The 24,221-nt window shown below is 45.1% G+C and overlaps 1 protein-coding gene across 1 annotated transcript in view; it reads right to left on the bottom strand.

Moving 5' to 3' along the window:
* LOC143934977 (polycystin-1-like) overlaps positions 1–16,274 on the bottom strand; it is a 136,715-nt gene extending 120,441 nt beyond the window's left edge. Inside the window, exon 1 of the mRNA XM_077458524.1 lies at positions 15,847–16,274. Within this exon, the coding sequence (XP_077314650.1) occupies positions 15,847–16,178 (332 nt within the window). The 5' untranslated portion in view covers positions 16,179–16,274. The remainder of the gene's footprint in view (positions 1–15,846) is intronic.
* Positions 16,275–24,221: the final 7,947 nt, after the last annotated feature.

Here is a 24,221-nt window from a genome sequence, read left to right as displayed (position 1 = left end):
AAAAGAGGATACAGCCATAAATGTTTGAAACGAGCCTATAACCGTGTAAAACCTAAAACTAGAACTTCACTTATTTTCTCTACCCGACGCTCCAGTACAAATGATTCAGTTAGAATTATTACTCGCTATTCCAATCAGCATCGTAAGTTTAAGGAAATTCTACACAAGTTTTGGCCACTCCTTCTAGCTGACCCTACTACCAAGAAATATATTTAAAAATTTTTCCCGAAGTTACTTTTAAAAGAGTTCCCTCTCTCAAAGATAAACTAGTGCATAGTCACTTTGAACAACCAAAGTTGGATACTAGAAAAGTAATTAATGGCACTTTTCCATGTGGCCATTGCGACGTTTGTTGTTATGTTAACTCACATACCAAATTTAAACTGCCAAATGGCAAATGGCACTCCATTAAACATCGAGTCACATGCCAAACACAGGGCGTTATATATCTTGCCCGTTGCCTTTGTGGCGGATTCTATGTAGGTAAAACAAAGCGACAATTTTGTATTCGAATCAAGGACCACATCAAACCCATTATTAAAAAGAAAATGGAGACGGCCATCAGTCGGCACGTTGGCCTCTTCCATGCTTTCAATCCCAAATTTATCACCTTTTCCGCACTTGAACACATCCCCCTTGATGTGAGAGGGGGCAGTGTGGATAATATCTTACTTCAAACATGAAGCTGAATGGATTTTTAATTTAAGGGCTACAACTTCACCTGGCTTTAATGAAAACTTAAGCTTTAAACCCTTTTTGTGATATAAAATTTTTTTTCTGGCCCTTCAGTCCTGCTGACCGCCCCTCTGAGAGGGAACCTGGTTGGGTTCCCATTTCCCCCTCCCTCTTTCCCCCCCCCTCCCCCCCTTTTTTTTTTTATTTGAAATTTGTCTGTATTGATTTGTTTGTTAATAATGAGTATAAGAATACATCATGTATATGTTTATATGTTTATGATATTATTATGTTTATGATATTATTATGTGCAGCTTTTAGAGAAATAATTCTTTGCCCTCCCCCTTTATGATTCCCCACCCGAATGGTCCACCTCCTCGGTTTCCCCATCAGTGCTGTTCGCACGGACGCCCGGGGGCATAGGCGCCTTGTGTGCCACTGCCCCTCTTTAGCGCTGCAACGCTCCCCTTACATTGGTCGGAAGGATTGGCCATTTTTTGCCATCCTTTTCCGACCCTCTTTTTCCATCGTTTTTGCCTCTATGCCTGACTGGGCAGTCGGATTGGTGGCCACGTTCGTCTATGCCGTCGCCCTTTACGAAGGCATCGTTCGTTCCCCTCTTTCCCCCGCCCACATGCTTGAGGCATTATGGGACTTGTAGGCTTACTCAGTCTCGTCCCATTGGTGAGCATGCGCAATAGCGCTCCTTTTGTCCGCATCAGGCCGACTACGTCAGACGCCGGCTTGATGGCGGGGCATATAAAAAGCCTTCGTAATACCGTCATTCCTTTGCGGGTCGCAGCCAAGGGTGACGCTTGATCCTCCAGACTTTGTACTTCTTGGTAAGCTTACTGTTATATCTTTCTATATTTACTTTAATCGATCGTTTTTTTCATTTGCAAACGTTCACTTTTCTTTCTGATTGTTTTTCAACCCTTTAGACCTGGGCTACTGTCCATGTTTCTTTTTGTATGTCTGCATTGACTCCCTGGCTTGGAATTCTATGCTTTGGGATGCTAATGTGTAATTCTTAGTGTATGTCTATATGCTTGAGTGTTTGTGTTTTTATAACACTCAGTTTGTGATGTACACACCACCTTTTTGAGATATACTTTCTTATCTATCCTAACCTTTCTAATCCTCGTTTTGTTTTTTCTTTGATTGGCCACCCAGCTGGTACTTCTGTGCAGGGGTGTCTCCCTGAGTGCTCAAAAAAGATTTTTTTCAAAATACGAGCGTCCCCATTTCTTACAACTATCCAACCTATGTAAGTAATACATTTGAAATTAAAATATATCTGTGTACTACCTTTCTCAATTTCTATACTTTAGAGGGTTTTTCACCCCTAAAAGGCTGTTTTATTTTAGCAACCTTAAAATTAAGTCATGTATTAAAGAACTTTAAAGCGGAGGTCCACCCTAAAATGGACCTCCGCTCATCAGAATCCCCCCCCCTCCGGCGCCACAATCGGCACCTTTCAGGGGGGAGGGGGGTGCAGTTACCTGGATAATCCAGGTAACTGCACCCACTTCCGGGCTAGCTCTCTGCGGAAAGGGGCGTACGTTACGCCCCTTTCCGCAAGCGCCCGCCCCCTTCAGCAAGTGCCCCGCTGCCTGCTGGGAAACACACAGCTCCCAGAGGCAGCGGGGACCGTCCCGGATTGCGCCGCGCGGCTCGCGCATGCGCAGTAGGGAACCGGGAAATGAAGCCGAAAGGCTCCATTTCCTGATTCCCATACCCAAGATGGCGGCGGCACGAGCGAGCGATCGGCTTCGGGTGCCGACATCGCGGGCGCGCTGGACAGGTAAGTGTCACTATTTAAAAGTCAGCAGCTGCAGTATTTGTAGCTGCTGGCTTTTAAAAAAAAAAAAAAAACGCGGAGTCCCGGTGGACTCCCGCTTTAAATTATCCCAAAATTTCAAATTTCGTTTTTTACTACATACCTTTTTGTTATCAGTTTCCTTGGGTTGGCTTTTTAGCCCCCTGCGATTCAGCACTGCTGCAGTTAACCCCCGAGGTGGACAATTCCCCTACTTTACCATCAACGTAGTGGTTGAAGGTGGGTTTGATGTGTGTCTGTGTTTTATTTTTATTTTTTTCCCCCTCTTTCTGCACTTATGAATTTTGTGATATATTCTATTATTATTTTTGTATTTTTGGTCTAGATTTTGTTCAAATATTCACACATCCCCTGAAGAAGCAATCCAATGCGAAACATGTCCGGACTATGTGTGCTTGACGAGAACAACCACTGTATTGCATTACTCTGAATCTTTTAAGCATATATTGCTACTGATTTTAACTTCAAACTTAATAAATTTTTGTACTACAAATTTTGTACTTTAATTAATTGTACTTTGTTAATCAGCACCGCGAAAATCCCTAATTTCCCTTCCTGTCCTTTGATTTATGTTTCAAATTTTCAGGGATGAGGTGCCATCTTTGTTAGGTGTTGTGTGAGGCTGAACCATCAAAATTATTCCACTAACATTTGCAACATTCCCCCCACCCTCCTTGGTGCGACTCCCCAAAACTGATGCATAACTCCCCACATTCCTCCCAGCCAGTGGCGTAACTAGAACCTTCAGAGCCCCGATGCAAGAAACCATGAAGGGCCCCCCTAACAGGGCCCTTTACTCCGAGTTTGGTGGCGGAACAACAGGGCCCGGTTGCAATTGGGTGGCTGCATGTAAAGGAACCAATTTCTCCATTTGCCGCCGCTTCTCCACCTCTCCCTCCCACAGGCATTAAGCGGCTGCAGGAGGAAAATGGAGAGATGGGTTCCTCTATGTCGGTGTTTCTCAATCTTTTTCCAGTCAGGGCACCCTTTAAGTACATACCTATGTGAATGGGGCTGCACTGCAACTCCCCTGCAACTGTGTGCATTGCATGCAGTTGCAGCATAGTGATGATGCATTTAAGGGGTTGTAAACCCTTGTGTTTTTTCACCTTAATCCATCCTATGCATTAAGGTGAAAAAACACCCGGCAGTCACCGGAAACCCCAGCCCCCCCCCCCCCCCCCCCGTTTTACTTACCTGAGCCCTGGAACTTCACCAGGTGGAGATACGCTCTTCCTTTGCCCGGGGTTCTCGGCTCCTGATTGGATAGATTGATAGCAGCTCAGCCATTGCCTCCCACTGATGTTAATAAAATCCAATGACGCGGGCATCGGGGACGCCTGCAAGGTAACCCCCCCCCCGGGAGAGCGCTTCTCCTAGGGGGTTGTCTGATAAGAGGAGGAGCCACGAGAGCCACCGAGGGACCCCAGAATACAAGGTTCAGGGCCACTCTGTGCAAAACGAGCTGCACAGTGAAGGTAAGTATAACATGTTTGTGATAAAAAAAAAAAAAAAAAAAAAAGAAGGTGGTCAGGAGGCAACATATTGCCCCTTTACCAGCGGTCAAATGCCTCTGAAAAGCGATCTGAGCACAGATCGCTTTTCAGAGGAATAGCATTTTTTTGCTGGTACTTTGAACAAGCAAGAAAAAAAAACAGTTCTGATTGTACACATATGGGGTAGGGCTGGGGAAAAAAATCGATTTGAATCTTGAATCGAGTTGAGAGATCAAATCGATTCAAATTTTCAGCATATCGTTTTTTTTAGATATTTATTTTTTCACCAGGATCGGTGCTGACACCGCACCGGTTCTGAGGAGATGCGGGCAGGAGTTTTTAGGTGAGGCCGCGGCTTCGGCCTAGTCCACGAGGCTGGACCTGCGGACTAGGACAAAGCCACGGCCTCACCTAAAAACTCCTGCCCGCAGCTCCTCTGGACTGGCGCGGTGTCCATAAAAAAAAACTGGATTCGAATTGGGAATCGAGTTTTTTTTAAATGACAATTTTTTTTTTTTTTTAGAAAATCGCCCAGCTGGGAAGGGGGGGGGGGCAGGATTAAACGCAGATACATAAAATGTGCATACATACATCTAAACAGCGGCGGCTGGTGCTCAAAATTTTTGGGGGGCACAACATTTTTTATAAACCAAATCATCAAATGCAGCCGCTGTGCCGTCAAACGCTGCCACTGTACCATCGATCGCAGCCACTGTGCGTAAACGCTGCTACTGTGCCCAACAAACGCTGTCATTGTGCCATCAAACGCTGCCACCGTGCCAATTTAACACTGCCACTGTGCCCATTTAACGCTGCCACTGTGCCCTTAAATTCTGCCACTGTGCCCTCAAACACTGCCACCGTGCCATCAATTGCAGCCACTGTGACAAACGCTGGCACTGTGCCCATTTAACGCTGCCACTGTGCCCTCAAATGCTACAACTGTGCCATCAATTGCAGCCACTGTGCCATCAAAAGCTGTCACTGTGCCATCAAACACTGCCACTGTGCCATCAAACACTGCCACTGTGCCCTCAAATGCTACAACTGTGCCATCAATTGCAGCCACTGTGCTATCAAAAGCTGTCACTGTGCCATCAAACACTGCCACTGTGCCATCAATTGCAGCCACTGTGCCCATTTAACGCTGCCACTGTGCCCTCAAATACTGCCACTGTGCCATCAATTGCAGCCACTGTGCCCATTTAACGCTGCCATTGTGCCCATTTAACGCTGCCACTGTGCCCTCAAATACTGCCACTGTGCCATCAATTGCAGCCACTGTGCCATCAATTGCAGCCACTGTGCCCATTTAACGCTGCCACTGTGCTCTCAAATGCTACAACTGTGCCATCAATTGCAGCCACTGTGCCATTAAACGCTGCCAGTGTGCCATCAAATGCTGCTAGTGTGCCCTTGAATGCCCCCAGTGTGCCCCCCCCCGCCCGCCATCTACACACATGCACATACACATGCACGCACATATGCACACACACACACACGCACGCACGCGCATGCACACAAAGTCTTTTCAAAAACGGCAGTGCTTTATCTTATCTCTTCCTGCCGGGTACTGCACTGTAGGGGGAGACAAAGAGCACACACTGCTTTCACTTTAGTTATAAGCAGTGTGATGACTCCGAGCTCCCCGCACAGTGCTGATTACACTTCGGCTGAAGATCGGGGAGCTCGGTCTCAGCCGCCCGCTCCTTCAGATATACAGGGGGGCCCCTCAAGGCCCCCCTGCAGCATGGGGCTCGGTCGCCTTGGCAATCTCAGCGACCCCTATAATTCCGCCACTGCTCCCAGCAGAAAAAAACATTTGTGTGTTTTGATCCATCTGACACACTTCTAGCAGATATCGATTGTACAGATTTGGTCTGAACAATCGATGAGTCTTTCCTCTGCTGAGCAGAGGGAGGAATGTCATTTTTATTTTGCCCAGCAATATTAACCCCCTTCACCACCACCCACCACATTCACTGCCTTATCAATATTATTGCTGTCATTATTTTTTGGCACATTCATAGTTCCTGCTGTGTTCACAGTCACCGCTGTCCCCATACACACTTCACCTCCAGGCCGACTCTTCTCCATCAGGACAGGATTTTCAGATAAGCAGAGTGAATGTTGTTCGAATACAGCAACAGGTGAATCATTGCAGGAGACTTCCATGGCTGTCTCCACTTCACATGCTGCACTGTGCTGATCCCCTCCCCCACCTGCATCAATCAGCCCAGGTGAAGGAGAAACAGAACTACAGGTCTCAGCAGTAGTAGTATAATCCAGGCGTGGGGTGTATGATGGAGATCCATCCACATTGCTCTGGTGGGCTGATGACACCTCTGCCAGGGGTTTTCCCTCCATGTCTGTAGAGGGTTTCTCTGTAGCAGAAACTCCATCAGGCTCACTAACAGACCCGACTGCCCTTAGGGGTGACTCTATCTTTCACTCTCAAACCCCTGGCTGGTTGCCGCTGGCGATTCCCCAGCCTGACATGGGGGGAGAGGTGCAGAGACAGATGAAGCCGGGTTGTCTGTTACCTGCGGCTGCTGATCCACAGAACTCAGCGATGTCTGGCTGGAAAATCTCCTCTCGTTTTTAAACTTTTCTGCAAAAGCTCCACTTTTATCCTTCAATTTCTCCAATAATGAAGATTGCTTCTTTACCTTCTCCTCCAGCTGCTGCTGTTAGAGCCCATTCACACCTGAGCATTTTGTAGCTTGAAGCCTGAAGCTACAAAAAGCTGGAGGGGAAAAAATCTATTATTCTCAATGGAGACGGTTCACATCTCCACTCCAAGTCGCCAGAAGCCGAACGCCTGAAGCTCAAACAAGTTCTGGACCCTTTTTTGTCGCTCGAATTGAGCAGATTAAAAAACGCCGCAAAATCGCGCTAAAAAACGCCGTAAAAATCGCGGTAAATTCGCTCGATTTCCTGCTTGAAAACGCTACGCTTAGGTGTGAATGCAGCTCTGGCTTCATGGCCAAACGGTTCTTACTCCAGGCCTGGAAATACTTGGCCCTGAAGTTTTTATGTTCAGCTTGCAAACATTTAAGTTTCTCCTCAGCCCTTCCGATTGCACAAAAGCGATCAACGATCTTCTGTCTGTAGGCATCCACATTCTCACTAGGCCCCATATCATCAGGGCAATCCCTCCCAGGGCCTCCCCCATAGTTGCCAACATTGTAAAAAAAAGAATTTGGGACACTTTTTCGGCAGTAGGCGGAGTTGTGTTATAATTAATGGGTGGGGGCATGCGGTTATAGGTGTAGCATAGTAAAAGGTGAAAATTAGGCACGCGCGGCAAAATATGGGCGTGTTTTTTTACGTAAAATAGTGGGTGTGGCTTACATGGGGCATGGCTCAAAGTGGTGTGGTTAGTGTCTGAGATGAATGTGGGGTGGAGAGGGAAAGGGGGGGAGGATGGAGTGACAGCAGCCCCCCGATCCTACACCACAATAGCAATGTGTGTTTTCCAGAGTCTGACAATCAGCAGATAAAGATACTCCAAATACCTGATGTTAGCGCTTCAATCATCCTGGCGCCATGATTGTTATGGTGTCAGGATGATTGAAGCGCATTATATCTATTATTACATTGTAATATGAAATGAAATCATTCAACTCACCATAATGCAGAATCAGTGGGAGCCCTGAGCGCGTCACTAGCCACGTTGCCTGCCACCAGATGCCATCAGGTACCCCCAGCAGAGCCCCTCCTTACATCTGGTGTCCCCATCAGTCCTCCTAACATTTGGTGCCCCTCTGACATCCAGACTCTGACTGGCCCCTCTGACATCCAGACTCTGACTGGCGCCCCCGACATCCAGACTCACTGGCGCCCCGACATCCAGACAGGCGCCCCGACATACACAGACTGGCCCCCGAAATACACAGACTGTCCCTCGACATCCACAGACTGGCCCCCGACATCCACAGACTGGCCCCCGACATCCAGGCTGGCCCCCGACATCCACAGACTGGCCCCCGACATCCAGACTGGCCCCCGACATCCAGACAGGCCCCCCGACATCCAGACTCACTGGCGCCCCGACATCCAGACTGGACCCCGACATACACAGACTGGCCCCTGACATACACAGACTGGCCCCTGACATACACAGACTGGCCCCTGACATACACAGACTGGCTCCCGACATCCAGACTGGCCCCCGACATACACAGACTGGCCCCTGAAATACACAGACTGGCCCCCAACATCCAGACTGGCCCCCGACATCCACAGACTGGCCCCGACACCCAGACTGGCCCTCGACACCCAGACTGGCCCTCGACACCCAGACTGGCCCTTGACATCCAGACTGGCCCTTGACATCCAGACTGGCCCTCGACATACACAGACTGGCCCCCGACATCCAGACTGGCCCCCGACATCCAGACTAGCCCCCGACATCCACAGACTGGCCCCCGACATCCAGACTAGCCCCCGACATCCACAGACTAGCCCCCGACATCCACAGACTAGCCCCCGACATCCACAGACTGGCCCCCGACATCCACAGACTCACTCACTGGCCCCCGACATCCCGTCGTTGCCGCGCGGTGACTTTGAACTGCGGCACCGCCCGCTGCACTTCGCACACACATTGGCAGCGGGGGTGGGCGGCGCCACAGCATCTCTATTGAAGAGCAGCTTCTGGTCTTCTTTAAAATGGCAGCCGGCGGAGACATTGTCTCCGCCAGCCGCGGACCTCTAGCGGCCGGTGGCAAAAAACTGGAAATTTGAATTTCCCGGGACAAAATTAATTCAGGACAAATGTCCTAATCCTGGGAATGTCCTGGGAAATTCGGGACCGTTGGCAACTATGCTCCCCCAGGATCAGCCATTATTCCTGGGCCGAGCTAGCAGGCAAGGCCCAGACTTGAAAAAAGGGTGGTTCTCACAGAGAGCTCCTTGGGTGTGTCCTCCTCCTCCTTCCCACTGACCACCAATGTATAGGACATTCTTTCCACTGACCACAAATGTATAGGACATTCTTACCATTGATCACCAATGTAAGGAACATTCTTCCCACTGATCACCAATGTAAGGGGCATTCTTCCCACTGATCACCAATGTAAGGAACATTCTTCCCACTGACCACCAATGTAAGGAGCATTCTTTCCACTTATCACCAATGTAAGGGACATTCTTCCCACTGATCACCAATGTATGGGGCATTCTTCCCACTGATCACCAATGTAATGAGCATTCTTCCCACTGACCACCAATGAAAGGAACATTCTTCCCACTGACCACCAATGTATAGGACATTCTTTCCACTGACCACCAATGTATAGGACATTCTTCCCACTGATTACCAATGTAAGGAACATTCTTCCCACTGATTACCAATGTAAGGAACATTCTTCTCACTGATCACCAATGTAAGGGACATTCTTCCTACTGACCTCCAATGTAAGGGGTCTTCTTCCCAATGACCACCAATTTAAAGTGGTTGTAAACTCTGTACAACCATTTTTACATACAGGTAAGCCAATATTAAGGCTTACCTGTAGGTGCTGGAAATATCTCTTAAACCTGATCAGTTTAGGAGATATTTACAATATACCCGTGCGCAGACGTCATCAGAGAATGCACAATTTAGAAAAAACTTGACAAAAAGTTTACATTCCTTGTAATAGGAATAAAAGTGACCCAAAACATTTTTTTTTTAAAAAGGACAGTGTCAAAATAAAAAATAAATAGCAAAATAAATAAGAAAAAAAAATGTAAAGAGCCCCGTCCCACTGTATCTGAAGCGAAGGCATGCATAAGTCGCGCTCGCATGTGAAAACGGTGTTCAATCCACAAATGTGAGATATCACTGCGATTAGACCTAGACCTCCTCTGTAACTCAAAACTGGTAACGTGTAGAAATTTTTAAACGTCGCCTATGGAGATTTTTAAGGGTCAAAGTTTGTCGCCATTCCACATAGAATGCATTAAGGTGAAAAAACACAAGAGTTTACAACCCCTTTAAGTTGTTAAATAAAAAAAAATAAAGATTTTTGTTGATCTTTTTAAAAAAATCATTGATTTTTATCCACCCTAGTAAGGAATATTCTTCCTACTGACCTCCAATGTAAGGGGCCTTTTTTCCAGTGATCACCAATGTAAGGAACATTCTTCCTACTGACCTCCAATGTAAGGGGCCTTTTTTCCAGTGATCACCAATGTAAGGAACATTCTTCCAACTGACCTCCAATGTAAGGGGCCTTTTTTCCAGTGATCACCAATGTAAGGAACATTCTTCCTACTGACCTCCAATGTAAGGGGCCTTTTTTCCAGTGATCACCAATGTAAGGAACATTCTTCCAACTGACCTCCAATGTAAGGGGCCTTTTTTCCAGTGATCACCAATGTAAGGAACATTCTTCCTACTGACCTCCAATGTAAGGGGCCTTTTTTCCAGTGATCACCAATGTAAGGAACATTCTTCCAACTGACCTCCAATGTAAGGGGCCTTTTTTCCAGTGATCACCAATGTAAGGAACATTCTTCCTACTGACCTCCAATGTAAGGGGCCTTTTTTCCAGTGATCACCAATGTAAGGAACATTCTTCCTACTGACCTCCAATGTAAGGGGCCTTTTTTCCAGTGATCACCAATGTAAGGAACATTCTTCCAACTGACCTCCAATGTAAGGGGCCTTTTTTCCAGTGATCCCCAATGTAAGGAACATTCTTTCTACTGACCTCCAATGTAAGGGGCCTTTTTTCCAGTGATCACCAATGTAAGGAACATTCTTCCTACTGACCTCCAATGTAAGGGGCCTTTTTTCCAATGATCACCAATGTAAGGAATATTCTTCCTACTGACCTCCAATGTAAGGGGCCTTTTTTCCAGTGATCACCAATGTACAGAACATTCTTCCAACTGACCTCCAATGTAAGAAGCCTTTTTCCCCAGTGATCACCAATGTTAGGGGCATGTTTCCCCAGAGCTGACCTCTTCTCCCCGATGCTCTGCTCTGTGAGCGGTCCCTCGTCATCATTACATACAACGCAGGGCTAGTACTTTGTCAACAACAGTAACATTTTTAGTTTGGTGAGAATGGAAGTACAAATAGGACGGGTAAATCTTTCCTTTGGGGACACAGACAGCAATAAAAATGTGAGTTTCTAACTCTTGGTTCATTTATCTAAAATCCTAAACAAAAGTTTGGGTTTTAGATACACTTTAAAAATCCATGTTTCCCTGCCTCCCTCCCCATCCCGGGGCGGATAGACACTTTAAAATGAGTAGACAGGTCAAAGGAAAACTGGCCACAGTTCCGAACATTTTGTCTACAACATTGTCCTCCTGAGGACAAAAAAGTACAATAAAGCCGTTACATTCTTGGTGTATCTCAAGGGCTGCCCGGAGACCCACAGCTGTGTGTTCCCAGCCGCCGCCATTGCCAAGGATACCAGGAAAACAACGGGATAGAGCATAGGACATGTATTCTGTGGGTGTGTGTGGACGGAGATATGTACTGTATTGTGTGCAGGGAGTGGTGTGCATGTCATTTGTTATCTACACAAAGTGATATGCTTCAGGAATTCTTTATCCCTGTATTATACCTATCAGTCTGGGGAAACACCACAGCTTGTCATTGCTGAGGAATGTTATCACCCTAGACTTCATTCACACCAGGTAGATGAATATTGGTGCCTAGTCATAGTCACAAGGGGGCCTGCTCTTTGAGTTTCCTAAAGCAACAAGGTGCTTCCTCTGAATTGAAGAATAGAAGGATGCTACGGACAACAAGACTACATTGTCCTAGCTGACAGAACTTTAAAAGAACATTCCACTTAGGCTAAAAAAGAAATAAAAATATATTTTCAATAAAAATACAATTTTAATACATAGCTTTTAGTTTTCATTTTGGCATATATACACTATAGGGTTAATTAAAACCAGAAAGTGCAAAATCTGGTGCAGCTGTGCATGGTAGTCAATCAACTTCTAACTTCTGCTTGTTTAATTAAAGCGGGGTTCCACCCTAAAGTGGAACCTCCGCTGATCGGATCCCTCCCCCCCCTCCGGTGTCACAATTGGCACCTTTCAGGGGGGAGGGGGGTGCAGATACCTGTCAAAGACAGGTATTTACACCCACTTCTGGGCATAGACTCCCACGGGAGTCTTTGCCTCTTCCTGTCCCTGCGCGCTGTCTGCTGGGACACACACGGGTCCCAGAGACAGCACGGACAATTCCTATTGCGCTGCGCGACTCGCGCATGCGCAGTAGGGAACCGGGAAGTGAAGCCGCTTCGCTTCACTTCCTGATTTCCTCACCTACAATGGTGACGGCAGCAGCCGAGTGCCGAGCGATCGATCGGCCTCGGCTGCCGGCATCGCTGGACCCCGGGACAGGTGAGTGTCCATTTATTAAAAGTCAGCAGCTGCAGTATTTGTAGCTGCTGTCTTTTAATATTTTTTTTCCGCAGTGCAGTCCCGCTTTAAGCTTTGACAATAAAACCTGGAAGCTGATTGGTTTCTATGCAGAGCTGCACCGGATTTTGAACCCTCCAGTTTTGGTAAATCATCCCCCAAATTACCAAAAGTATTGGGGTACCTGCCTTTACACACACATGAACTTTAATGGCATCCCAGTCTTAGTCCGTAGGGTTCAATATTGAGGTGGCCCACCCTTTGCAGCTATAACAGCTTCAACTCTTCTGGGAAGGCTGTCCGCAAGGTTTAGGAGTGTGTCAGCCTTCCCAGAAGAGTTGAAGCTGTTATAGCTTCAAAGGGTGGGCCAACTGAACATTGAACGGTACGGACTAAGACTGGGATTCCATTCAATTTCATGTGCGTGTAAAGGCAGGTGTCCCAATACTTTTGCTAATACTATGTATATTCACTCACCAGTCACTTTATTAGGTACACCTTGCTAGTACTGGGTTGGACCCCATTTTTCCTTCATAACTGCCTTAACTTTTTTGTGGCATAGATTCCACAAGGTGCTGGAAAAATTCCTCAGAGATTTTGGTCCATAGTGACATGATAGCATCGCACAGTTTCTGTAGATGTGTCGGCTGCACATCCATGATGCGAGTCTCCTGTTCCACCACATCCCACATGCTCTATTGGATTGATATCTGGTGATTGTGGAGACCATTGGAGTGAATGAATGAAGAATTAACTCATTGTCATGTTCAGGAAATCAGTTATGTATTCTGCTACATATTTTTGGTAAAAAATCCCAATAAGCGTATATTGATTGGTTTGCATAAAGGTTATAGCGTCTACAAACTATGGAATTATTATTTTTTTTGACTAGTAATGGCGGCGATCAAAAGATCCATGGAAAGTACAGGCCGGCAACTGGGCAGCTTCTCCATAGAAAATATTTATTTGAGCATTTCAGCAATAACATCATCCAAAAATACTGAAACGTTTCGGCCTTAGGCCTTCATCAAAAGCATCAGTGATTTTTAGCTGAACTGCGACATTGGGGCGGACAAATCTGACACTAAGTGCCACTTTTTGGGGACCAGTGACACCAATACAGTGATCAGTCCTAAAAAAAATGCACTGTTAAAGTATAAATGACACTGGCAGGGAAGGGGTTAACACCAGGGGCAATCAAAGTGTGTCACTGGGAGGTACTTACTGACTGTATGGGGGACGGATACACTGGAGGAAAAGAGAGATCCATGTTTCAGCTTAGAGAGGTCTCTCTTTTGCTCCCTGACAGATCAGCAGTCTGCCTTGTTTACATAGGCAGGCCGCTGCTCCGTCTAGCCACTGAGCGATCGTCGGGTCACGGAGGCCATCGGACCTGCTGATTGGCTCCCGCGGTGTCCAATCACAGTGGAATCGGTGCTCCCTACACCACGTGCACAAAATCACTTACAGGTAGGTGATTTTGCGAAGCCGGTGCCGCCCTGCCGCAGTATATATGCAGTGTCTGGTCTGGGAGCAGTTAAACAATAACACCCTAATGCAGTTCAGTACAACACAGAACAATTACATATATGTGAGGCAAAACATTCTGTGTTAAAACCTAACTCCAGGAATTAAAAAAAAAGCTACTATTTCAGTGCCCCTAGCACCCCCCTTCCTCTCCGCAAGGGTTAAATGCTTATTATGTCTGATGCCCCGTACACACGTTTGGAAATTCCGCCAGCAAAAGTCTGATGTAAACTTTTGGTCGGAAAATGCGATCGTGTGTATGCTCCATTGGCCTGTTGCTTCCGGAATTTCGGCCAACAAAAGGTTGAGAGCAGGTTCTCAATTTTTCGGTCGGAAAAAGTTCAGATCGAAAATTCTGATCATCTGTACAAATTCCGACAAGCAAAATTTCTACGCATGCTTGGAAACAATTAGACGCATGCTTGGAAGCACTGAACTTCATTTTCTTGGTTTGTCGTAATGTTGTACGTCACCGCGTTCTTGGCGGTCGAAAGTTCAGCAAACTTTTGTGTGGTCGTGTGTATGCAAGCCAAGCTTAAGCAGAATTGATTTTTCCGATGGAAGATTTTTCTGATGGAAAGTCCGCTTGTGTGTACGGGGCATTAGGGTGCCAGAATAAGTAAAGAATACTTAGTTTTTCTGCACCCCAGAAAAGTTCCCTCCAATGATGCAACTGGTCCCCTGCAGCCATCACTCTAAGGTGCTCCTGTCCACAGTCGCCTACTGCAGTGGTTCTCAACCCTGTCCTCGAGTACCCCCAACAGGCCATGTTTGCAGGTTTATCTTCTACTATCTACTATCTTAAGCACAGGTGCTTTAAATCAGAGTCCATGGCTTGGTATTTTGGACAGCTATTTTATCTAAGAGGAATTCCCAAAACATGGCCTGTTGGGGGTACTTGAGGACAGCGTTGAGAACCTCTGGCCTACTCAACCCACCATGTGCAGTGCAGGGCTATTAGCCTATTAGACCTATATTGTAAGAAATGACACTGAGGGACCATCTACAGACTGAAGCTTTGGCGAGAAGAATGCAGTGCTGAAGATGGTCAAAATGGGGTATAAGGTAAATAACATTGCACGTTCCATGACCCCCTAGACTTAAAGGGGTTGTAAAGGTAAATGTTTTTTCACCTTAATGCATTCTATGCATTAAGGTGAAAAAACATCTCACAGTGCCGGCACCCCCAGTCCCCCCATTTTACTTACCTGACCCCTCGAAAGTCCCGCGCTCGCCCCCCGCCGTCCTCTTCACCGCTCAGCCTGGCCACTGATTGACTGGAGTGGATGGATTGAAGGCAGCGCAGCCATTGGCTCGCGCTGCTGTCAATCACATCCAATGGCGCAACGCGCCGGGGGCGGGGCCGTGTGATACAGCGAGTGGCTATAGCAGCCGGCTGTATCATGGGAGCGCGCCCGCAGGTGCTTCTCACCACGAGAGGGAGCTCGCATGAACGTGAGAAGTACCTGTGGGAGGAAGCAGAGACAGCCACCGTGGGACCCCAGAAGAAGAGGTTCGGGGCCACTCTGTGCAAAACGAGCTGCACAGTGGAGGCAAGTATAACATGTTTGTTATTTTAAAAAAAATAAAAAATTTACTTTACAATCCCTTTAACAAGCATTTAGCCCTTGCAGTACAGTAAGGGTAGATGTTATACAATCCCTGGGGTTGGGATTTATTTGATGGCTAAAACAGTATAACACTCTACTACTATAATGAATAATGTAACAGGAGGAGCTGGAGTACACAAAGTGGGCAGGAACACCCAAAATTCCCAGGTAGATAAAATGTAGTGCCCCCTCCCACACACACGTGACGTGACAGTGTGGTGACTGCCCCTCCTGCCCACCCCTTGCCCTGGCCCTAATACTTTTATAAAATTCACAATAACAAGTGGCAAGTTCCTTTTTTTTAAATAACATTACTCACATGGTGACGGTGTCTGGTGGGCACTCCTTGGCAGAAGGGATAGCCAATAATCCAACCCCAGAGCAATCCACATGAGTTTCAGTGCACTGGCAGGCTGGAGGACAGCGTAGGAGACCCTCTGCGCTCCATCCTTGGTCACTGGACCAATCGTCATCATCGTCATTGGCGTCAAAAGTACCTGGACCTCTTATTTCTTTGCTGAGCTCTGATCCTTGGGAGGTCCTCCTACCCGCAGATAATAGGGGGGTCCATATCAAAGCACTAAACAAAGAACAGAGGACCAATGCCTTCACAGGTACACCACACTCCGCACCTGACCGGCACTTTAACATTGCACAGCTGCATAGAATATTCAAGTGCAACAGATCCTCAATGTTGAAAATGTAAAAAAAACACAAAAAAGTAGTTTGAATTGGTCAGCTAGCAGCATTTAAAACTTATGTTTTGGCTCAAAAAAGTCAAGTTGTTTCTCTACCAGTTCAGTCCATGACTTGCTCTGCCCCTCCTGTTGGTATCCATTGACGTGATCCAAGATTTGCTGATGTAGGCTACAATTGTACATCTGCAGCCCCCCCCCAGAGAGGAGGAGGTTTTATTACCCTTTAGAAGGGTTTCACCCCCACCTCTCTAAATTCCCAGTAGAGCATTCCCAACCTGCATCACTAGGGAACCTTATTGTAAATCTTAGGGGGGTGGGGGAGACACTACATTTACACCAACAGGACATTGTTACACATACAATGTACAATAGATAGTGCTTACTAGTCGGATGCGCAAAATGTTGAGTTCTTATTTCTACTGACATTTTGATGATTATTTTGGCAAAATGAATTGAGGGTTCAATGGGGAAAGTGACATTAGGAGGGTTTATGGTGTTTTTTAAAGTGTGAGATTAATGAGATCATTGCAAATTCAAAGTTGATTTTGCTGTTGGGCGATCTTTGTAAGAAGCCATAGGCTGACTCAACCCAACATGCGCCACCCAGAACTAAAATCTGCTTTGGAATGACTGAAGGTGTTTCAAACCATAATAAGAGGGTATCTATCATAAACCACTACCATCTTCTTATAGAAAATCATAGTACTGCTAATCTCTTCCTTCCTTTTTTAAACCACTTCAAGTTTACCTGTGTTTGCTCCAGTGTCAGTTGCCTGACAATGACAATGGTGGTCCAATTCTGCGTGCTGTGTATTTGCATTGCAGCTTGTAGTGTTCATCAGGACCTGATTGGCTGAAGGCATAGGCACTCCGATTGGACGCCTAACAGAAGGAAGAAGAGACAAATGGAGGACACAGGAGCCGCCGCCTGACCCGCTGCTCATCCCACTGCTCGCCTCTGTCACCCACTGCCTGATCCCCCACCAAGATGGGGTAAGTGGCGGGCAGTCAGTGAGCGGGCAGGGGGCACAATGGCTGCATTTGACGGGCACAGTGGCTGCATTTGACAGGCACATTGGCTGCATTTGATGGACACAGTGGCTGCATTTGATGGGGCACAAGTGGCTGCAGATGATGGGCACAAATGGTTGCATTTGATGGGGCACAAGTGGCTGCATGTGATGGGCACAGTGGCTGCATTTGACTGGCACAGTGGCTGCATTTGACGGGCACAGTGGTGGCATTTAACGGGCAAAGTGGTTACATTTGATGGGCACAGTGGCTGCATTTGATGGGGTACAGTGGCTGCATTTGATGGGCACAGTGGTGGCATTTGAAGGGCAGTGGCTGCTTATGACTGGCACAGTGGCTGCATTTGATGCGCACAGTGGCTGCATTTGATAGGGCACAGTGGCTGCATTTGACTGGCACAGTGGCTGCATTTGATAGGGCACAGTGGCGGCATTTGATAGGGCACAGTGGCTGCATTTGATAGGGCACAGTGGCTTCATTTGACGACACAGTGGCTGCATTTGACGGCACAGTGGCTGCATTTGATAAGGCACAGTGGCTGCATTTGATGGGCACAGTGGCTGCATTTGATGTTTTTTTTCAGTATTTTTTAGAACTTTTTAGTTTGCGCCCTCAACCCAAAAATTTTGAGCACCAGCAGCCACTGACCATCAGAGAAGCTGACAATCTCAGCAGGGACATAGTTCGTTGAAGTTGTATTATCTGTTTTCAGTCACTAGGTGGCAGCACTGATTGTCTCATGACATGGAAAAACCGGAATGACAGATCCTGAATACACTGATTTGTGTAATCTATTGACCCGATCCATTAAAGTTTACTAAAGTGTATTGTATGACAGTCTAAACAAATACCAAATCCATGACTAGGTGATGCATAAGCTTCATAAAGTAAGCAAAAAAACTTTCTTAACCAATTGACCACTGGGCACTTAAAGCCCCTTAATAACCAGACCAATTTTCAGCTTTCGGTGCTCTCACATTTTGAATGACAATTACTCACTTACAACACTGTACCCATATGAAATGTTTGTCCTTTTTTTTCACACAAATAGAGCTTTTTTTGGTGGTATTTAATCACCGCTCGGTTTTTTATTTTTTGCGCTATAAAAGAAAAAATAACGAAAATTCTGTAAAAAAAATGAATTTTTCTTCGTTTCTGTTATAAAATTTAGCAAATAGTAATTTTTCTTGATACATTTTTTGCCAGAATTTATACTGCTACATATCTTTGGTAAAAATAAGTACAAATTGGTGTATATTATTTGTTTTTTGTGAAAGTTATAGAGTCCACAATCTATGGTGCCAAGATCTGAAAATGTATCACATCTGATGTACCAACATCTCATTTCTTGAGACCCTAATAAACCAGAAAAGTACAAATACCCCCCAAATTACCCCTTTTTGGAAATAAGACATTCCAAGGTATTTAGAAAAAGGCGTGGTGAGTTTTTTTAAGTTGTCACTTTTTCCCACAATTCTTTGAAAAATCAAGATTTTCTTTTTTCTTTTTTTTTCACAAAATTGTCATATTAGCAGGTTATTTCTCACCCACCGAATATGCATACCACAAATTACACCCTAAAACACATTCTGCTATTACTCCAGAGTACGGCGATACCACATGTGTGAGACTTTTACACAGCGTGGTCACATACAGAGGCCCAACATGCAGGGAGCGCCATCAGGCATTCTGGAGCACCCAGGCCAATTCTGACATTTCTCTCCTACATGTAAAAATAATCATTTATTTGCTAGAAAATTACATAGAACCCCAAAACATTATTTATAGATAGATATATATATATATATATATATATATATATATATATATATATATATATATATATATATATATATATATATATGTATATATATGTGTTTTTTTTTTAGAAAAGACCATAGGGAATACAATGGCGGTCGTTGCAACTTTTTATCTCACATGGTACTTGCGCAGCCGTTTTTCGAACACATTTTTTGGAGGGAAAAAAAGTTTTGTGCTTTTCAAAAAACAAAACAGTAAAGTTAGCCCAATGTTTTGGCATAATGTGAAAGATGAAGTTACGCCGAGTAAATAGATACCTAACATGTCACCCTTCAAAATTGCACATGCTTGTGGAATGGCACCAAACTTTGCTACTTAAAAAATCCCTATAGGCGGAAAAAAATTGCTGCATAAATACCGTGCGAGATAAAAAGTTGCAATGACCGCCATTGTATTCTCTAGGGTCTTAGCTAAAAAATAAAAATAAAAAAACATGTATAATGTTACGGGGTTCCATGTAATTTTCTAACCAAAAAATTATGAATTTTACATGTAGGTGAGAAAAGTCATAATTGGCCTGGATGGGAAGTGGTTAATTGTATTGAGGTCACCTGCAAATACAGTGGTGTGAAAAAGTGTTTGCCCCCTTCCTAATTTCCTGTTCCTTTGCATGTTTGTCACACTTAAGTGTTTCGGAACATCAAACCAATTTAAACAATAGTCAAGGACAACACAAGTAAACACAAAATGCAATTTGTAAATGAAGGTGTTTATTATTAAAGGTGAAAAAAAATCCAAACCATCATGGCCCTGTGTGAAAAAGTGATTGCCCCCTAAACCTAATAACTGGTTGGGCCACCCTTAGCAGCAACAACTGCAACCAAGCGTTTGCAATAATGTGCAATGAGGCTTTTACAGCGTCCTGGAGGAATTTTGGCCCACTCATCTTTGCAGAATTATCCTAATTCAGTTACATTAGAGGGTTTTCGAACATGAACGGCCTTTTTTAGGTCATACCACAACATCTCAATAGGATTCAGGTCAGGACTTTGGCTAGGCCACTCCAAAGTCTTCATTTTGTTTTTCTTCAGCCATTCGGTGGTGGACTTGCTGGTGTGTTTAGGATCATTGTCCTGCTGCAGAACCCAAGTTCGTTTCAGCTTGAGTACACGAACAGATGGTCGGACATTCTCCTTCAGGATCTCTTGGTAGACAGCAGAATTCATAGTTCCTTTTATCACGGCAAGTCTTCCAGGTCCTGAAGCAGCAAAACAGCCCCAGACCATCACACTACCACCACCATATTTTACTGTTGGTATAATGTTCTTTTTATGAAATGCAGTGTTCCTTCTATGCCAGATATACTTGGACACACACCTTCCAAAGAGTTCCACTTTTGTCTCATCGGTCCACAGAATGTTGTCCCAAAAGTCTTGGGGATCATCAAGATGTGTTGTGGAGAAATTGAGACGAGCTTTGATGTTCTTTTTGCTCAGCAGTGGTTTTCTCCTTGGAACTCTGCCATGCAGGCCATTTTTGCCCAGTCTTTTCCTGATGGTGGAGGCATGAACGCTGACCTTAACTGAGGCAAGTGAGGCCTGCAGTTCCTTGGACGTTGTTGTGGGGTCTTTTGTGACCTCTTGGATGAGTCGTCGCTGCGCTCTTGGGGTAATTTTGGGCGGCCGGCCACTCCTGGGAAGGTTCACCACTGTTCCATGTCTTCGCCATTTGTGGATAATGGCTCTCACTGTGGTTCGCTGAATTCCCAAAGCTTTGGAAATGGCTTTATAACCCTTTCCAGACTGATAGATCTCAATTACTTTCTTTCTCAATTGTTCCTGAATTTCTTTGGGTCTCGGCATGATGTGTAGCTTTTAAGGATCTTCTGGTGGACCTTACTGTGTCAAGCAGCTCCTATTTAAGTGATGCCTTGATTGTGAACAGGTGTGGCAATAATCAGGCCTGGGTGTGGCTAGAGAAATTGAACTCAGGTGTGGACAACCACAGTTATAGTATGTTTTAACAAGGGGGGCAATCACTTTTTCACACAGGGCCATGATGGTTTGGATTTTTTTTCACCTTTAATAATAAACACCTTCATTTACAAATTGCATTTTGTGTTTACTTGTGTTGTCCTTGACTATTGTTTAAATTGGTTTGATGTTCCGAAACACTTAAGTGTGACAAACATGCAAAGGAACAGGAAATGAGGAAGGGGGCAAACACTTTTTCACACCACTGTATGTGAGGTCATACAGATACATTTTCATCTTGCTAATTTTTAATTTTGATGATTGTACCATTGGTATGTTTTTTATACGAATGCAATGGTATGCGGTGTTCCTATAAACAATGAATGTTAGACCAGTCCTTTAATATCTTGACATGTTGCGGAGTAGTATCTAGCTTTATATGGTATTGGCCGTTTGTTTTATACTACTATCAGCGCCGCCATGTCGAAGTCCGGACTAACCAAAATTGCCCACGGTCACATGGCCACTAATTAGGATACACCTCATACTATATAAACTGGATGGTGTAACAAGATGACGCCGCTCCAGATGACGTCCCAGTGATGAAACGCGTAGGGCGGGGCTAATAGCATCATTGCATCACTTCCGGTTTCGAGCCATGGAACGCAAACTGTCCCGGGCTTCCTGTTTTACCAAAAGCTCTGTATTAACAGACTGAATGTGAGTAAACTGTTAGGTTTTTATGGTAATACACTATGGAAGTGTTTCTTTCCTGCATGTGGAAGAAATAAAGTGCCAGCTGCAAGGAGACTATTTTATGCCTTACACTGCAAACACGGAAGCAAACAGCTGAAATAGGACAAAATGGTTTTGCTGTGTGCTACACCGTGGCAAATACTGTGAAGGCGTAATACCTCCTTGTGGGGTGAATAATTCCAGTGAGTGCATTTCTTATGGGGCACCTTTTAAGAAGCACCGGATAGAGTTTTTCTGAAGAGCACCTGTCACTTTATATTTTTTGAAGAGCACCTGTCAATTTATTTTTACTACCTTTTTATGACATATGGACTTTCTAGAGCAACAGCAATTTTTTATTAGAGGATATCATAAGTATTTTTATGCTTGTTGTCATATATGATTTATTATCACAGCAGTTAGCTGCTTTTTGTATAGTGGTTTATCACGGGTTGGATTGCACAGCAATCTGCATTCCAGTAGCATCACACTAGGTTGTTACTACAATCACTCAGATCATTTGCATATTTGCACTTTCATTGGGCTTGTTTTTTTGTATTATCTGGATAGCACAGTCATTACACTAGGAACCCACTCGTTACAAGCCAGGGGTTTAAAACACTCCACACCAGAACAGCGCCATTTCTACCCCCCTGTTTTCCATTTTCTCCTATTTCCACCTTTGGTGGATTTATTGGTAGACGCTACAGTTCTTCTCTGATTCTCTCCATAAGCACGGGAGCTTATATATTCTTATATATATTTTCACATTTCCTGTTATGTGACCACAGTCTATGACTATATAGCATGGCTGAAGTCTCTGACAATCTACTCTACAATATCTGCAGTCTCTGACCATCTCTAATATCATGTCTGCAGTCTCTGACCATCTCCTGTAGTATGTCTGCAGTCTCTGACCATCTCTTTTATCATATCTGCAGCCTCTGACCATCTCTTGTATCATTTATGCAGTCTCTTAAAATCTCCTGTATCTTGTCTGCAGTTTCTGACCATCTCACGTATCATGTCTGCAGTCTCTGCCCATCCCCTGTATCATTTTTTTCAGTCTCTGACCATCCCTTGTATCATGTCTGCAGTCTCTGACCATCCCTTGTATCATTTTTGCAGTCTCTGACCATCCCCTGTATCATGTTTGCAGTCTGACCATCCCTTGTATCATGTCTGCAGTCTCTGGCCATCCCTTGTATCATGTCTGTAGTCTCTAACCATCTCCTGTATCATGTCTGCAGTCTCTGACCATCCCCTGTATCATGTCTGCAGTCTCTGACCATCCCCTGCATCATGTTTGCAGTCTCTGACCAACCCCTGTATCATGTCTGCAGTCTCTGAACATCTCCTGTATCATGTCTGCAGTCTATTACCATTTTCTGTACTATGTCTGTAGTCTCTGACCATCTCCTATATGTTTGCAATCTCTGTAGCATTATATTCACTGGATATTATAAGTGGCCCCTGAGTGATGTTAGGGGCCCGTTATATGCAGTAAGTGCCTTAGCCCCACTCTTGCCTATATAGCAGCTGTCATAGCCAAGAGACATAAGTTGCTGGGAGGCCTTCCATCGAGGCAGAGCTTTTTTTTTTTTTTTTTTTTTTTCCGGTCCATCGGGCAGCGTGATTGAAGATGGATGGATATCGCGGGACACTTTTTTTTCCTTTTTTAATAAAGGAATTGTCAAAAACTGTCTGTGGTTTTTACTTTTTGACACTTTTTTTTTGTTTTGGGTGAATGTGTAGGGGTACAATTTACCCGCTACCCATTCACATTGAGGGGGCGGGATCTGGGGACCCGCTTGTTAAAGGGGGCTTCCAGATTCTGATAACCCCCCTGCCCGCAGACCGCAACAACCAATGGCCAGGGTTGTTGGGAAGAGGCTTTTGCTCCCATCAACTTCCCCATGTTGAGGGCAAGTGGCCTGGTATGGTTCAGGAGGAGGGGGGGGGGGGGGGGGCGAGCGAGCTGCCAGGCTGCTTGCTCGGATAAGGGTCTGGAACGGTTTTGGGGGAGGGGGCGCGCTGTTTTTTTTTATTTTTGCGTGGAGTTCCCCTTAAAATCTATACCAAACCCAAAGGGCCTGGTATGGATTTTGAGGGTGACCCCATGCTGTTTTATTTCTTAATTCTGTCATAGGGTTCCCCTTAACCACTTCAATACACTGTAAAATATACTGTACACTGCCTGCACTGTAATATATATATATATTATACTAGACTGCCTGCACTGTACAAAGTGCCTTGCAAAAGTATTCACCCGCCTTGGAATTTTTCCTGTTTTGTTGCCTCACAACCTGGAATTACCATGGATTGTTTGAGGATTTGCATCATTTAATTTACAGACCATGTCCACAACTTTGAAGATGTTTTTTTTTTATTATTGTGAAGCAAACAACAAATAGGACAAAATAACAGAAAAAGTCAATGTGCATAACTATTCACCCCCCTAAAGTCAATACTTTGTAGAGTGCCCTTAAACCACT

Source organism: Lithobates pipiens, unplaced genomic scaffold, assembly GCF_037356315.1.
Source record: "Lithobates pipiens isolate NorthernLeopardFrog02 unplaced genomic scaffold, aLitPip1_a1.2 Scaffold_28, whole genome shotgun sequence".
NCBI lineage: Eukaryota > Metazoa > Chordata > Amphibia > Anura > Ranidae > Lithobates > Lithobates pipiens.
This window is presented reverse-complemented; position numbering and strand designations above follow the sequence as displayed.